Source organism: Alexandromys fortis, unplaced genomic scaffold, assembly GCF_014885135.2.
Source record: "Alexandromys fortis isolate MF-2015 unplaced genomic scaffold, M_Fortis_MF-2015_v1.1 scaffold_3, whole genome shotgun sequence".
NCBI classification, from domain to species: Eukaryota; Metazoa; Chordata; class Mammalia; order Rodentia; family Cricetidae; genus Alexandromys; species Alexandromys fortis.
In genome coordinates, this window is record NW_026067909.1 from 20,405,679 (window position 1) to 20,422,587 (window position 16,909).

The following is a 16,909-nucleotide window of genomic DNA, read 5'->3' on the forward strand; positions in this document are numbered from 1 at the left end:
CACAGTAAAACTAATGTGTGCCCCATCCCTTATAAAATGGTATAGCATCTGTGCTCTGATGTCATTGCCTTGAGAGAAGTGATCATCAGGAAAGTGATTGTTGTTCCACTCTTGTGTAAGAGTTCTTTTTTTTCCATCTTGAAGGGAATCTCCTTAAACAGAAAGGTAAATAACTCAAAATTTTTTCAGGAAGTCCCTGAAAATGACCAGATTCACTGGGCTCTTCTCTTCCCAAGTAAGTAATAAAACTACTGAGAGTCGCTCTCAAACAAGATCAACTACAAAGAAGACTCAGACAAGGCAAGCTGCAAAGAAGACTCTGAAGCTAGCCCATCTGCCTAAAAGAAACAAAAACTAGGTAGGTTGCCTATAAGAGGTTTAGAACAATGGAATCCTTTGGGAAGAACACTCTTCAAGCTGTTGAGCTACCTGCAGGTTGTGCAGTGTGCTCCAGGTTTCCAGCATTTGTGGTAGGGTGGGTTTTGGTGATGTAGCTGTTTTTGAGTCATTTCCGCTCCAGTAATTAACCTTTCACCCATATTCTTTTAAGTAGCTTCAAATAAAACTCATTGATTATGTAGAATAATTACAAATAGATCCATGTCTATCACCACGCACAACCTTTAGTCCAAATGGATCAAAGATTTCAACATAAAACCAACCACACTGAACCTTATAGAAGAGAAAGTGGAAAGTACCCTTGAATGCATTGGCTCAGGAGACTACTTCCTAAATATAACCCCAGTAGTACAGACACTAAGAGCAACAATTAATAAAGGGGACCTACTGAAAAATTGAGAAGCTTCTGTAAAGCAAAGGACACAGTCAACAAGACAAAACAGCAGCCTACAGAATGGGAAAAGATCTTTACCAACCCCATATCGGACAGAGGACTGATATCCAAAATATACAAAGAACTCAAAAAAATTGTTCAAAAGAACAAATAATCCAATAAAAAATGGGGTACAAAGGATCCAACTAAGTTACAGTTCCATTCATGGAAATAACTTGAGATTCCACCCAGGGAGTGGTTTGCCTACAGAGTGTTTTGGTCTAGGGCACAAGCATGACTTGGCAACTTGTTTTGTTTTAGCAACAGAATGTTTAACTATGAATGTAGCCCATGACTTTAATTGGTCTGTTCATTTCCTTGTATCATGTTAATGCAGTTTTTTTTCTTACTCCTATCTTTTGGGATCAAGGGGATTTTAAAAAGTTGGAAATTAAACATGGGTAAATTTTCAGTACCCACTGACAAATTCACTCCCAGTACTATTCTTTAAAAAAAAAAAGGGGGGGGGTATAGCCCTAAACAGAGAACTATCAACAGATGAATCTCAAATGGCTGAAAGACACTTAAGGAAATGTTCAACAACCTTAGCCATCAGAGAAATGCAAATCAAAACAACTCTGAGATTCCATTCTAAACTTGTCAGAATGGCCAAGATCAAAAACACTGATGACAGATTATGCCAGAAAGGATGTGGAGTAGAGGGAACACTCCTCCATTGCTTGTGGGCAGAAAGAACATGAAAACAACAGGATGGGGAAGAGCGCTATGAAACATTGTTTATGGTAGGTGATGTGACTGCTGCTCACATGAACTCAGAGAGCTGCAGTTACCTGCATAAGATCAAACTTGCCAAAAGTCTACCATGTAGAAGAGGTCTCAAGAGGCCCTGCTCCTAGCTAAGAAGTTATTGGCAGCTGATGGCTGCTAAGGCAGAGATGGGGGCATTTTTCTTACGTGATGTAGTCACTGGTAAGTTTCCCATGCTCCAGTAAAAAACTGCACCCACATTCCTGCAGGCAACATTAAGTAAAATTAATAGCATATGTATACACTCATGTATGCGCACGTTCACACACATGAACATGCTCTCGTGTGTGTGTGAGCACGCACACACATACACGGCGAAAGTAGGAAAGGAATTTGTTAGAAAGAAAGTAATGTGAGTGAATATGAGCAAAATATGCACTATAGGCATGTATAAAATTATTAAAGAATATTTTATAAATACTTTTAGGGTCTGGAGAGATGGCTCAGTGGTTAAGAGCATTCATTAGCTGCTCTTCCAGAAGATCAAAACTCAATTCTCAGCATCCACATGGTGGCTCACAACTGTTTATAACACAAGTTCCAGGGCCTCCAAGAGACCAAGCACACATGTTGTACACAGCTTTTTATGCAAATAAAACACCCTTACACATTAAATAAACAAATATTTAAAATAGTAAGTAGCATATTGGCAACTCTCTTTAGAAGAGTCCACACCCCTCTTTTGGGTGTGCCTTAATCTTTTCCTGAGTGTCCTTCTGTCTATATTCAATAAATTCCAACTCTGCTTCAGAGAGAGAGAGAGAAAGAGAGAGAGAAAGAGAGAGAGAAAGAGAGAGACCACTGTTTTCTCTTAATGATCCTCATGACTAATTCAGAATTTAAATACTGGAAGTATTTTCATCCCCATTTTCCAAAAGGACTAACCTAGGGCTGAGGAGAGGAACTGAGCCTTAAAAACAAAACTAACAGTATAAAACATGAAGTTAAGAGTAGCAAACCTAGATGCCCCTCAACTGAAGAATGGATAAAGAAAATGTGGTATATTTACACAATAGAGTACAACTCAGTGGTTTAAAAAAATGACACCTTGAAATTTACAGGCAAATGGATGTAACTAGAAAAAAAAAAAACATCCTGAGTGAGGTAACCCAGACCCAAAAAGGCAAACTGCGTGTACTCACTTATATGTGGATATTAGACATAAAGCAAAAGACAACCAGGCTACAATCCACAACCCCAGAGAAGACCAGAAACAAGGAGAACCCTAAGGGGGACATACATGGATCTCCCCAGGAAGGGAAAGTCAACAAGTTCTCCTTTGGAAATTGCCAGCATGGAAGGAGGAGGGGGTTAGGAGAGGGGGAAGGGAGAAGGGGAGGAGGGAGGAGAACATGCGGGATCAGGAAGATGGAGTTGAATAAAGGGCAGAGAGGGAGAACAGGAAAGAGATACCTTGAAAGAAGGAGCCCTTATGAGGTGAGTGAGAAACCAGGCACTAGGGAAATTCCCATGAATCCACAAGGATGACCCCTCCTAAGAATCTAAGCAATAGTGGAGTGGGTGCCTTAACTGCCCTTCACCTGTAATCAGATTGACGACTACCTTAATTGTCATCATAGAACCTTCATCCAGGAACTGATGGAAGTAGATTCAGAGATCTACAGCTAAGCACTGGGTCGAATTCCTGAAGTCCAGTCATAGGGAGGAACGATATTATGAGCAAAGGGATCAAGACCATAATGGGAAAACCCACAGAAACAGCTGACCCGAGCCAGTGGAAGCCCACTGAATCTGAACTGACATCTGGGGAACCTGCATAAGACTAAACTAGGCCCTCTGAATGTGGGTGACAGTTGTGTAGTTTGGGCAGTGAGACCTCTTTGTGAGGTGACTAAGCAGCAGAACTGTTCCTAGTGGAGAGATACCTTGCTCAGCCTAGATACACGGGGGAGGGCCTTGGTTCTACCTCAAGTGATGTGACAGACTTTGTTGACTCCACATGGGAGGCCTCACTCTCTCTAAGGAGTGAATAGGGGTGGGGTGAAGAGAAGGTGGAGGGAGCGAGAGGATGGGAGGGAGAGGGACCTTGGATTTGTATGTAAAATAAGATTGTTTTGAAAATAAAAAAGAAAGAAAAGAGTAGCAAACCAATGCCATATCAGCCCCCATTTCTCCTACTGCATATGTTCTACTCAGGATTTCTACCCAGCAAGCTGTAGAGGGTTGTTTAGAATGTTTCTTGTGTTTGGACCAAAAGCAATTTCATTATCACTCTCCTCAAAGCATCCTTGAGTTCTCTGTTCCTCATGCTGTAGATCAAGGGGTTCAGCACAGGGGTGATGAATGTGTAAACCACAGATACTACCTGGCCCTGCTCAGGAGAGTAACTGGAGCTGGGACACAAGTAGATGAGACTTCCACATCCGTACTGCAGGAGGACCACAGTCAGGTGGGAGGAACAGGTAGAGAAGGCTTTGCGCCTCCCCTCGGCAGAACGGATCTTCAGGATGGCATCTACAATGAAGACATAGGACAGAGTGATGAGGAGGAAAGGGATGGTGAGGACGATGACACTGACCACAAACAGGGTGGCCTCGTGGACATGGGTGTCTGCACAGGCCAGTCTCATGACAGGGAGGACATCACAGTAGAACAGGCTGATTTCCTTACTGCTGCAGAAAGGCAGCCGGAAGATGAGCACGGTCAACTGCATGGCCAAGATGAACCCCAGCAACAGGGACCCCAGCGCCAGCTGGACACACAGGTGCCAGCTCATGATGAGGGTGTAGCGCAGAGGGTGACAGATGGCCACAAACCGGTCATAGGCCATGACAGCCAGCAGGATGCAGTCAGCACTGCCCAGGAAGATGAAGAAGAACATCTGGGCACCACAGCCTGCCAGGGAGACCACAGTTCTCTCTGCAGACAGGACACTGGCCAGAGTCAGCGGAGCTATGGTAGAAGAATAGAAGATCTCCAGGCTAGCCAGGTTTGCCAGGAAGAAGTACATAGGGGTGTGGAGACACCGATTGGTCCAGGTGGTGAGGACGATAGACATGTTTCCTCCGATGCTGACCAGGTACATCATGAGGAAGACCACAAAGATCAGCATCTGCACCTCGGGGAGTCTGGAGAAGGGGCGGAAGTGGAAGAGGACCATCCCAGTCTGATTTCCTTCTTCCATGTATTTAGTGCATTGGGACTGCTACTGGCGCACGTGACACCCCTGACGACAGGCAGAGTGCTCCTGGAAGATACTTGTCATTATTCTCACAGGCTCTGAGCACAGCATTTTCTACTGACCCTTAAGGCCATCACATTTTCCCATAAGCCTAGGTTTCACTCTTTCTTTTCTTCTGCACAGATAGTTCTCTCAGTCCCTCTTGCTTTGTATGGGATCCTGGCTCACAAGCTATTTGCTCAGCCTCCAATATCTAGTGCTGTTTTCTATTCTATGACAACCTTACTTTCCATAACATAAATCAACTGTGTCAATGTTAAGTCATACTTCAGAGCCTCTTTCTATACATGATGGCCTATGCCTGTAATCCCAGCATTTTGGAAGCAGAAACAAGAGGATCAGGACTTTAAGACCATCTTCAGCTAAGAGTGAGTTTAAGGCCAGCCTGAGCTAAATGAAACTCTGTTTTAAAAACAATTAACAACAGTCCCTTTCCATAACAACCGTCTCCCATTTCCTTTATTCATTTGTTTGTTTGTTTGTTTGTTTTGGTGTAAAATTTAGGGTTTTTTTTTCCTGTGAGACCCTAATTGACCTCAAACTCACTCTATAGATCAGGCTGCCTTTGAACTCAGAGATTCACATGCCTCTGCCTCCTGAGTGCTGGGATTAAATATCTACACAACCACCACCAGGCCCCTTTTTTATTCTTTATCTCAAGAAGTCTATTATATTGGATTTCTCTGCTTCTTGAGACCATCTTACTGAAGGTCATCAAGGACTTCCCAATTCCTGAACCAAACAGGTAGTTTTGACATCTCTGTTACATCCAAATCTGTTGGAAATTCCTTATTCCTTGTTGCAATGAAACTGGTCCATTCTCCTACCTCTCTGGACATGATTCAGGCAAAGCATTTTTGGCCTCTCACCAGCTGCCCTCAGATCCATGCTCTAACTAACTTCACATACCCTATAGGATCTCTCACACTCTGGCTTCTTACTGTATTGGATCAAAGAGAGGAATGGGCTGGAGAATAAAAGAGAGACAGAACATCCATCCCTCACACAGGATGCCACATCCTCCTCTGTCTGGCCTGCTGCTGTCTAATAGCAAAGTCTAACTCCTAATCAAGAGTGAGCCTGGCCATTCCTGGAGTTCTGATCTCCTGAACAACCACCTCCCTCTCTATTGAACAGCATAGCAAATGGAAAAGGAATGAGACACATTTTTCTTAAACAGGATTCTCATGAGGGAAGGAATTGGGGTTTTTTTCTGACCTGCTAACACGGATTAGCACACAAAGCCACAAACAGATGTTATCATGTTATGCCCACATATTGCTTGCAACATGTTTGTAGTAGGTGTTGTTTTCAACAGTAAGTGCACTTAAGTCAAGTCGCCTCATCTTACATGGACATTGTTCTGAATTAGGGCCCTGAAGAAGTCACAAAGGAGAAATGGAGAACACCATACAGAACACGGTACAAAAGTCAAGCTATTCATCGGAGCTTGTAAAAGTTAATTGCACTGGGAGCCCAAAGCATAGCTAAGGTTAAGTACATTGGCTTTTCTTTTTTTCAAGGACAGATAATTCTAAACAGGTTGAGTACATAGTGTGTAAGCAGAAAGAGCACTTAGGTCTAAATGATCTCGAAGCATAGTGCATTGTTAACTCGACTGCAGTTTTGGTGAACCCTGATTAAGTAAGAGGCATTTCTCCGTAAAGTGGCTCTCACATCGGTCCTTCTTCCTTGCTCATCTTTTCTCAAGTCATGTACTGACCCCAGGCTGTGGTGGTGTATATCCTTAATCACAGCACTTGGAAAGCAGAGGCAGGAAAATAGCTGTGAGTTCTAAGGCCAGCCTGGTCTACAGAACAAGTTCCAGGACAGCCAGATTATATGGAGATCCTGTCACCAAAAAAGAGGCGAAAGGAAGAAGTAGAGGAAATAAGGAGAGGGAGGATAAGAACAAGGAGGATGAGGAAGACATATACTAGCCATGCAGCTGAGTCTGATCTTGAACTCAGGATTCTTAATTGTCTATTGGTTGCTGAGAGTACATGTATGTACCACACTTCTGGAGTTAGAGCATATTTCTATGAGTGGACATACATATGGCACCCTGCTTAACCATGGTTGCTATACAATTTGTCGTTTCCCTTTTGGGTTAGCTGCTATGATGCTCAAAATAATCTCTGTACTCAATTGTTGAACATTCCTTAGCCCAGTAATTCTCGACCTGTGGATCTCAATCTCTTGGGGGTCAAATGAACTTTCACAAGGGTCACCTAAGATCATTGGAAAACACAGATATTTACATCACAATTCATAATAGTAGCAAAATTACAATTATGAAGTATCAAGAAGAAAATTTTTCATGGTTGGGGATCACCACACCATGAGGAACTATATTAAAGAGTCTCAGCATTAGGAAAGTTAAGGACCACTGCATTAGCCCAAAATTATCATTAAAGGGTTATTTCCATTTTTTTTTACTTTTATCATATACAGTTTATTTTTGAGGATTTACTTTGAATACTCTATTTTTAAAACACTTGAGTTATAATAAATTAAGAAATAAATTTTACTGTTTCTAGTTGGGGGCATCTGAGAATGCTATTTCTCTTTAATACTTTGTGCTTGATCCTATAATGGCTGCTACCCAACAAAGCCCAGAAACATAGCTGGTCATTATTATTCCTGTCTACATTCCACAAATAAAACTTCATTAAAAAAAAACTTACCCTTGTGGTATTTGTCTCCATCTAAGACATTGATGAGTGAAAAAAAAATCTCCCCACATTAGTGACAAATCTGGAGACTCCTCGTTAGGTAGAGGAGGTTAAATTCTCCAATTTATCTGTGATTCAACACCAGAAAGCCCCTCTCAGGAGATGCCAAGGTCAGGAGCATTCATTGGCCCAGTCCCAGGGTCTAGAACACAAAGCAGCTCAGACAGTCTCCTCTGTCTCCTTCCTGTCTTCTGCCTGGGGGACCTGGCACCACATTCTCAACCCAAGGCTGACTCAACCCCAAGCTGTCGTCCTCCTAGTGGTTGCACACACAGGGCTCAACCTCTGGGAGGCCCCCTTCCTCTGAGGACAGCACACATTTCCGTATGCCAGCTCTTCCCACTGCCCCTTCACCAGGGAAGAACATGGGACCTGGGGGTTTGTGGAGTTGAACTCTGGGTTGCTTCTCTGCTCTCACTCTTCCTCTCATTTCTGGAGAATTCCCTGATCTCTTTGATTCCACTGAACCCCAGGAGGCTGACTTGGCGTTCGACTGGACCAGCCCCAGTAGGTCTTTAAACACAAATAGAAATTGTTTGGGGATACGATCTTGTAAACTGCTTTAATTGCTACTAGATTTGGCTATATCTTCATCACGGACTTGTTTTCCTTCTGCCTGTGTAACAGAAATGGGCAAGATGGTCATATCTTCCCTGAATTATACGGAAGGCAGGATTTGGTGCGCCTCCACATACTCCTTCTAGTTCTCTATTATTTTCCACACATCCCTATCATTTTATGTTTGCTGAATTAAATATGTGTACTAAGAAAACATCCATTGTTAAAAGCTTCACAAAGAAAAAAATTCATTCATTCCCTGGCAGGTAATAGCACCCTTCATTCATCATCTGGCCTATCTTCTAGAATCAGACTCTAAGAAATTCAGAAGTGACAATGACCAATGCATTATTTTCACCCAGAGTACTCTTCAAATTCTCCCTTGATTCACTGAGTGGTTCTAGATCACCCCACCATTACAACTTTCTTTTCCCTAAAAGAATGTCAAACCACAGTAAACATAGTGTACAAGTAGCTGTTATGTCTCTAGAACCTCATCTCATAGGGGTTAGACTGTATTTCTGCCAATCCTTAAAACCTTGACCAAGGGCTAGAGATGGCTCAGAGGTTAAGAGCACTGGCTGCTCTTCCAGAAGTTCTGAGTTCAATTCCTAGCAACCAAATTGTGGCTCACAACCATTTTTAATGAGATCTGGTGCCCTCTTCTGGTGTGCAGGTATACAGACAGACAGAACACTGTTTACATAGCAAATAAATAAATCTTAAAAAAAAAAGACCTTGATCAATACCCACATCTCACATCTTTAGGAAGAATAAATCTAGTACCTGCTGTGTGGTCCAAAGATCAGTTTCTTTGTTAAGAATAGACAGAGGGGCTGGAGAGATGGCTCAGGGGTTAAGAGCACTGGCTGTTCTTCCAAAAATCCTGAGTTCAATTCCCAGCAATCACATGGTGGCTCACAACCATCTGTAATGGGGTCTAGTGCCCTCTTCTGGCCTGTAGGCATACACACAGACCGAATATTGTATACTAAATAAATAAATAAATATTAAAAAAAGGAAATCCAGACAGAGACTAGCAAGCACTGAAGGCCCATTGAGATAGCTCTGGGTAAATGCCTATGACCTGACTTTGATGTCCAAAATCTACAAAAATATAAATAAAGTGGTTTTCATCGTCAATCCCAGCCCTTTTATGGGGGAATGGGGGAAGAGGCAGGAAAATCACCCCAGAAGCATTGTGGAGCGTGCAGAGCAATAGAAGCTTGACAAGGTGAAAAAAAATATGGACTTCCAAAAGTCGTCCTCTGACTTCCACATACACACAGTGGCATTAATATCTACCTGCTCTTATTCATGCAGATCACACACACAGGCACGCACACACACACACACACACACACACACACACACACACACACTGATGATAATAATAATTGATAAAATATTTTAAAAGACTAGTGAGCACTAAATTTCACAACCAAAACAATTGATTATATTATTGGATTTTTCTTCATTGTTACCAGTGTGTGTGAGAATAACATACGTGTGTGTGTGTGTGTGTGTGTGTGTGTGTGTGTGTGTGCAGACACAAATGTCATGGAGCATATGTGGACATCAGAAGACAACTTTTGGGAGTCAGTTCTCGCCTTCCACTGTGGGTTTCAGGGATCTAAGATCATCAGGCCGGCTCAGCAAGCCCTTTACTGGCTCAGCCATCTTATTGGTATATGCTATTCTCCTTAGGAACTTTTTATTTCCCAGCAAAAACTTGGGGAACAATCACACCAACGTAGCATGCTATCTACTGCCATTTCCCATGGCTTTTGTTTATTATTGTGCAAACTTTTCTCTGAGTATCTGAGAAAAACATTTTCTTTGTGGCAAGATAACCCATTCTAAATAAAGAAAATTTTCTTATAACCAATTTTTCTAAGGAATTCCTCTGTAAAACTACTGAAGTATATGTTGTAAGTCTTTAAATAGAAAGTGGGTTAGTCATTTTCCCATCTTGGCCATAGAATTTATTTTCTTGTCATATAAGGAAAAGTCACCTTATCTAGGATTGTAGAAATTAGAAATGCTAATTTGTACTCTAATCAGAGAACGTACAGTGCAGTTCCTCATGGTATCTCAGCAGCATTAGAGGATTCTAAAACCTTAGTGCCACTGGAACGTGGCAGAAAGGACACCTGTATAGCTTTAATCAATATTTAACTACCAATGAAGAGCTAGGATGTAGCTCCTTGGGTAGAATGCTTGCCTAGCAAGCCCTAAACCCTGGGCTCAATCCCAGCCATCATATTAACTGTCACATATATGTAATCCCAGGACTCCACCAAGGAAATAGAAGCAGGAAAGTCAGAAGTTCCAGGTCATCCTCAGCTACCTAGAGAGTTAGAAGAGAGTCTTAGATTCATGAATCCTGTTTTAGACAAATGTAAATAAATTTTTGAAAGAAGTCAAACACTGAGTCTCATTTCTAGGGGAAAGTAGAATCAAAGGAGCCCTGACTGGCTTAGATCAGATTCTGCAGTGAACGGGACTTTTACTATCTATATCACTTGGCTATCCTTTCTGCTGACCTCAGCAACAGATCACTTTAAAAGAATGAATTTTCTTTAACTTTGTGGTAGTTTGAATGTAATTGGTCACCCACTGGGTCAAGAAAAAAAAAGAAAGAAATTAAATACGTTCTAAAATTCAGTATAAATGACTACACAACATACCCAAAGTTATGGGACACAATGAAAGCAGTACTACGAAGAAAGTTCATAGTACTAAATGCCTACATAAAGATGGGGAAACCCCACACAAGCGAACTAACAGAACACCTGAAAGCTCTAGGACAAGAAGAACCAAACTCACCCAGGAGGAGTAGATGGCAGGAAATAATCAAATTGAGGGCTGATGAATAAAATAGAAACAAAGAAACAATGAGACAGAGTTGGTTCTTTAAGAAAATCAACAAGATTGATAAACCTTTATCCAAACTCACCAAAAGGCAGAGAGAATATCCAAATAAACAAAATCAGAAATGAAAAGGGGGGACATAACAACAGATACCTATCTATTCAACATAGTTCTTGAAGTTCTGACTAAAATAATAAAACAACAAAAAGAGGTCAAAGGGTTACAAATTGGAAAGGAAGAAGTCAAACTTTCGTTATTTGCAGATGACATGGTAATATATAAGTGACCCCAAAAACTCTACCATGGAACTCCTACAGCTGATAAATACCTTCAGTAATGTGGTAGAATACAAGATCAACTAAAAAAATCAGTATCTTTCCTATATACTAATCATAAAGAAGCTGAGAAAGAAATCAGAGAAACATCGCCCTTCACAAAAGCCACAACTAACAAAATATCTTAGGGTAACACTAACAGAAGTAAAAGAACTTTTCAACAAGAACTTTAAGTCTTTGAAGAAAGATACTAAAGAAGATACCAGAAAATGGAAATATATCTCATGCTCTTGGATGATAAAAATGGAAATCCTACCAAAAGCAATCTATAGATTCAATGCAATCCTCATTAAACCCCAAGACAACTTCACAGAACTTGAAAGAACAATACTCAACTTCACATGGAAAAACAAAAAACCCAGGATAACCAAAACAATCCTGTACAATAAAGTACCTTCTGGAGGCATCATCATCCCTAACATCAAGCTCTATTATAGAGTTACAGCAATGAAAACAGCTTGGTATTAGTATAAACACAAACAGGTTGACCAATTGAATCAAATTGAAAACCTGGATATTAATCCACACACCTATGAACACCTGATTTTTGACAAAGAAGCTAAAATTATACAATGGAAAAAGAAAGCATCTTCAACTAATGGTGCTAGAATTATTGGTTGTCGAGATGTAGAAGAATGAAAATAGATTCATATCTATCACCATGCACAAAACTCAAGTTCAAATGGATTAAAGACCTCAATATAAATCCAACCACACTAAGCCTGATAGAAGAGAAAGTCGGAGGTAGCCTTCAATGCATGGACACAGGAGACCAATTCTTAAATATAACATCAGTAGCACAGACACTGAGAGAAACAATAAATAAATGGGACCTCTTGAAACTGAGAAGCTTCTGTAAAGCAAAGGACACAGTCAAATAAGACAAAAGGGCAGCCTGCAAAATGGGAAAAGATCTTCACCAACCCCCTCATCAGAAAGAGTACTAATTTCCAAAATATATAAAGAAATCAAGAAATTAGACATCAAAATTCCAAATAATCCAATTTGAAAATAGAGTACAGAACTAAACAGAGAATTCTTAACAAAAGAATCTCAAATGGCTGAAAGACACATAAGAAAATGTTCAACATCCTTAGCCATCAGGGAAATTCAAATCAAAATGACTTTGAGATACCATCTTACACCAGTTAGAATGGCTAAGATCAAAAACACCAATGATAGTTTATGCTGGAGAGGATGTGAAGTAAGGGGAAGACTCATCCATTGCTGGTGAGAATGCAAACTTATACAACCACTTTAGAAATCAGTATGGCGGTATCTCAGAAAATTGGGAATCAACCTGCCTCAGAACCCAGCAATACTACCCTTGGGCATATACCCAAAGGATGCTCAATTTTACCGCAAGGACATTTGTTCAACCATGTTCGTAGTAACATTATTTGTATTAGAAAGAACCTGGAAACAGCCTAGATGCCCCTCAACTGAAGAATGGATAAAGATAATGTGGCACAGCTACACAACGGAGTACTACTCAGCAGTAAAAAACATGGCATCTTGAACTCTGCATGCAAATGGATGGAACTAGAAAAAAATCATCCTGAGTGAGGTAACCCAGACCCAGAAAAATGAGCATGGTATGTACTCTGTCATAAGTGGATACTAGCTATAGAGCAAAGGATAACAAGCCTATAGTCCATTACCATAGAGAAGCTACCTAACAAGGTGAATGCTCATCTATAACTCCAGTTCCAGTGGGTTAGGCACCCTCACACGGATGTACATGCAAGCAAAAGACCAATGCACATAAAAATAATTTTTAAAAAAAAACATGGCCATTCCAATATACAATATTTCATACTTCTAAAGATAGGGTTGACACTGAGCTATTTTAGACATGTAGACTGGCATGTTTCAACAAAGAGCTTCTTAAGTTTTGGAATAAGGGCGCTCCATTTCTGCCTTGGTAGCCTGAATAATTGCTTTTTTCTATGATTGTCTCTGTTTACACATGGGTGTTTACACATGCATTGCAACAATTTAATAATCCCCACTGAAACTCCACCTGCAGCGGTGGAACTAGCCAGTTGGTTTCCACTTGCTTGCTCAACTATACTTTGATCTCATAATAAGCCTGAGACTAAGGGACCAGGACATGACACAGGAGCCCAGTGCAAATGTTAAAGATAAAAACCAAAGAGATTTCTTGTATTGCCTCTAAAACCTTTGAACACAAGCCAACGTAAGTCAGTATGTGTGTATATGTGTACCTATGTGTTTTGATAACATTTTAATGACGCCCTTAAAATTGTGTGTTCAAAGCTATAGTCAGTTGCTTCTTTCTTGTCCAGTGATACTCCCTTTGCCAAGCTTACATTAAGCCTGAGGCTGAGAGATTTGAATATAAGACAGGAACACAGCAGAAGAACCTTGAAGATATGACTCTTTGAGTTTGCTGTCAAGGCAAATGGATCAAGGATACTAAGATATTCAATAATGCAAAGGGCTTTACCTTCAGACACATCTTTCACAGATTAATATTATGTGTGTTGATATCAACAGTTGCTGTACACTGGATCTAATATCATATCATTTTATCTGAGTTTTTAAGGTAAAGGCAATAGGTAAAGATACTCAGCTGCTAGCTAGGGTTGTGTGCATATTGAAATAGAGATGTTGTCATCGTTTTTAAATATTTTCCAGAAATATTAAGTATTTCAGACCAAAGACAATCTTCTCCCTGACAAACAAAGGTAGGTGTCAAGTACTGGAAGGGGATTTAGTGTTAGAAAGAATTCATAAGGTAGCCTGGTTCTGAGACAAGGCATTAGACAAGTGTTGAGACCTTTTCGATTGTTTAATGTGTGGCTGCTACATGTTAAAATCAATGCAAAAATTGTTTTCCGATAAACGCAATTCTTCAGATTTTCTCAAATAACTTTGTAATACTAAAATGTAAAGATACATATGTTGAATTGAAGGAAAGAAAGAACAATGTGTCTCCATTCTGACTCCATCTCCTCCAGCTTATACAATCTTCCTTTCACGAAAAGTAGATAGTATGCTTAGATCAATCATTCACTGAGGTGACAGCACCTAAGAGCCATGGGATTCAATAACGAAATATTTATTGATGATGTAATGAGGCAAGGAAAAATATTGCTAATAAAAGTCTCCTTTCACGCCACACTCCCCACGCCCACCAATCCACTGCACCGCTTTTCTTGGTGCTTTCTGTGGGGCTGTGACATTTTACCAGTTATTGCCATGATTTCTCTGCCTGTGGTATTGCAATTCATCCAGACAGTGACAAATTTTTATCTCCACTGCTAAAGTTTAAAGTTTCCTATAACAGCCCAAAATAGAGCCCTACTGTGATTCTATGGCACTGGGGCATCAATGGTTGGACCCCATGGCTGTCGATGCCCTTAAATATTTGTATTTCCATCAGACTGAACATAGCCAGAATAAGACCTGGGCTGCACTTGTATGTGACATGGCTAGCATAAGTCAAGTGCCAGCTGTCCTGAAAGGACCCAAAAACTGTGTGAGAAAAGACTAAAGGGTATATCGATTAGGTGTATGCTTTTGAAATTCCTAATAAACTCAGTGTCAAAAATACAATCAAAACTAATCTGGGGAAGTCTGGCTCTATTTTTTATTATCAGTTTTATTATCAGTTTTTGGCACACAGTCTTAGGGGTGCTTCACATGTGTGAGAAAGTGGAGTGTCTATGATGTACCCAAGTTTATCTGGAAACTCCTTGACTTTTCAATTAAATAGCCAGTCAGGAAGTGTTTTTCTAGTATCTTTACACTAAAATTGAGACAAAGAAATAACTCCAACTTATTGAATGCTCAAAGAGTGATTGTTCCAATAAATAAAAAATGGTTTTGGAACTAGATATAAGTACATGTAAAGCCAAGTCCCAACATGCAACGGCTGCACTTTGGTGGAAGTGTAGTCTCTTTTCATCTCGTCTTCCTCAACTGGGACTAAGGGAAAGCTGCTTCCTCAAGAACACATAAAAGAACCATTCACCAGACAACTGAGGCTCGAGATAAATGGACTCTTGAGGTCATCATGACTGTTTCTTCCCAAAACTTACAAATGAGTCTGCTGATGATGCCCACTGGAGAAAGAAAGCAGGAACAGAGGAGGGGAGAGTAGGTTTCTAGTTGATTCCTGTGGTTTTTTATTGGTGGTGGTGGTGGTGATGGAGGTGGTAGTGGTGATGGTTGTTTTTTGTTTGTTTGTTTGTTTTGTTTTGTTTTTTCGAGACAAGATTTTCTGTGTATTTTTGGCTGTCCCGGAACTCACTCTGTACCTCAAACTAACAGAGATCTACCTGCCTCTGCCTCCAAAATGCTGGGATTAAAGGCAAGCAGCACCATGCCCAGTTTGATTTCTATGTTTTTGACAGAGACTGAAATTAGAAACCTGTGATCAGACCCAGGAAGCTTCATCCTGTTTCAGTCCTAGAGCATCTCACATGAGTCTCCCCCGACTTTCAGGCACACACGCATACACACAAACCCCACAAACACAGAAACACAGTTTCCTCCTCTTCCCTGCTTGCTCAAAGCAATACTGATACTGATGCTGTTGACAGCAAACAGTTCGCAGTCAGAGTTCCATTGCTTAGTTAGTTAATGACAGAATGAGAAGGGGATGAGACTACCGCTCCAGTTTCTCACGGCAGAGGGTTCAGCTCTGCCTGTCACAAAGCACATAAACCCCACGCTTAATGAAAAACAAATAATCGTTCAGAGGAATTCCAGAATCTCCATATGTGCATATCCAGGAGTTTCCCTGTACAATGTAGAATACAACTGATAATAATAATAACAAATTACCTTTTAAGAAAAGTTAACTTGATTGTGGTCTGATGTGGGAGTGTCATATCAATCTGTTGATTTCATTGGCTGAGCAATAAAAGAAACTGCTTGGCTGGCCCTCATAGGTTAGAACATTGTTGGGAGGAGTAAACAGAATAGGATAGGATGCTGGGCGGAAGAGGAAGTGAGGTCAGACTCTGCCCTGCTTCCAGAGGGACCAGACAGCCGCCATGCTCTGCTCTCCCAGGCAGCTGCAACCCACGATGGACTTAGGCTAGAATCTTCCCGGTAAGCGCACCTTGGGGTGCTTACACACATCATTAGAAATGGACTAGTCCAGGTGCGAGAATTGGCCTGTAAGGGCTAGAGTTCATGGGCCAAGCAGTTCTTTAAATGAATACAGTTTGTGTGTTGTTATTTCGGGCATGAGCTAGCCAAGCGGCCGGGGTGTTGGGGACGCAGCCCCGCCGCTTCATATTTCAACAGTGGTCCTTCCACTTTTTCATAGGAAAGCCAGAATCTTTGCCCCTCAAGTAAAGTAACTGACAAAAAGAATTACAAAGATTTCATTAAAGCAAAGCAAATTGATTGTTTTTTAAAGAGAGATTTACTTAGACCGTTGGAAGTTTGATATCAAAAAAATCAAAATGAACCATGGTAAATTTTTTCTACTATAAATATTCTAAGTGACACTACTAATGAATTTTCTTTTCCAATGTTGCTCACTGTAGAAAAGTATATTGAATGATTTTCTTTTATTTATTTATTTATTAAAGATTTCTGTCTCTTCCCCACTGCCGCCTCCCCT

General features: G+C 40.7%; 1 protein-coding gene across 1 annotated transcript; it reads right to left on the minus strand.

Moving 5' to 3' along the window:
• Positions 1–3,788: 3,788 nt before the first annotated feature.
• On the minus strand, positions 3,789–4,745 carry LOC126498147 (olfactory receptor 10V1-like). The gene has a single exon (XM_050136494.1). The coding sequence runs from the start codon at positions 4,743–4,745 to the stop codon at positions 3,789–3,791; it is 957 nt and encodes a 318-aa protein (XP_049992451.1).
• Between the last annotated feature and the right edge of the window lie 12,164 nt (positions 4,746–16,909).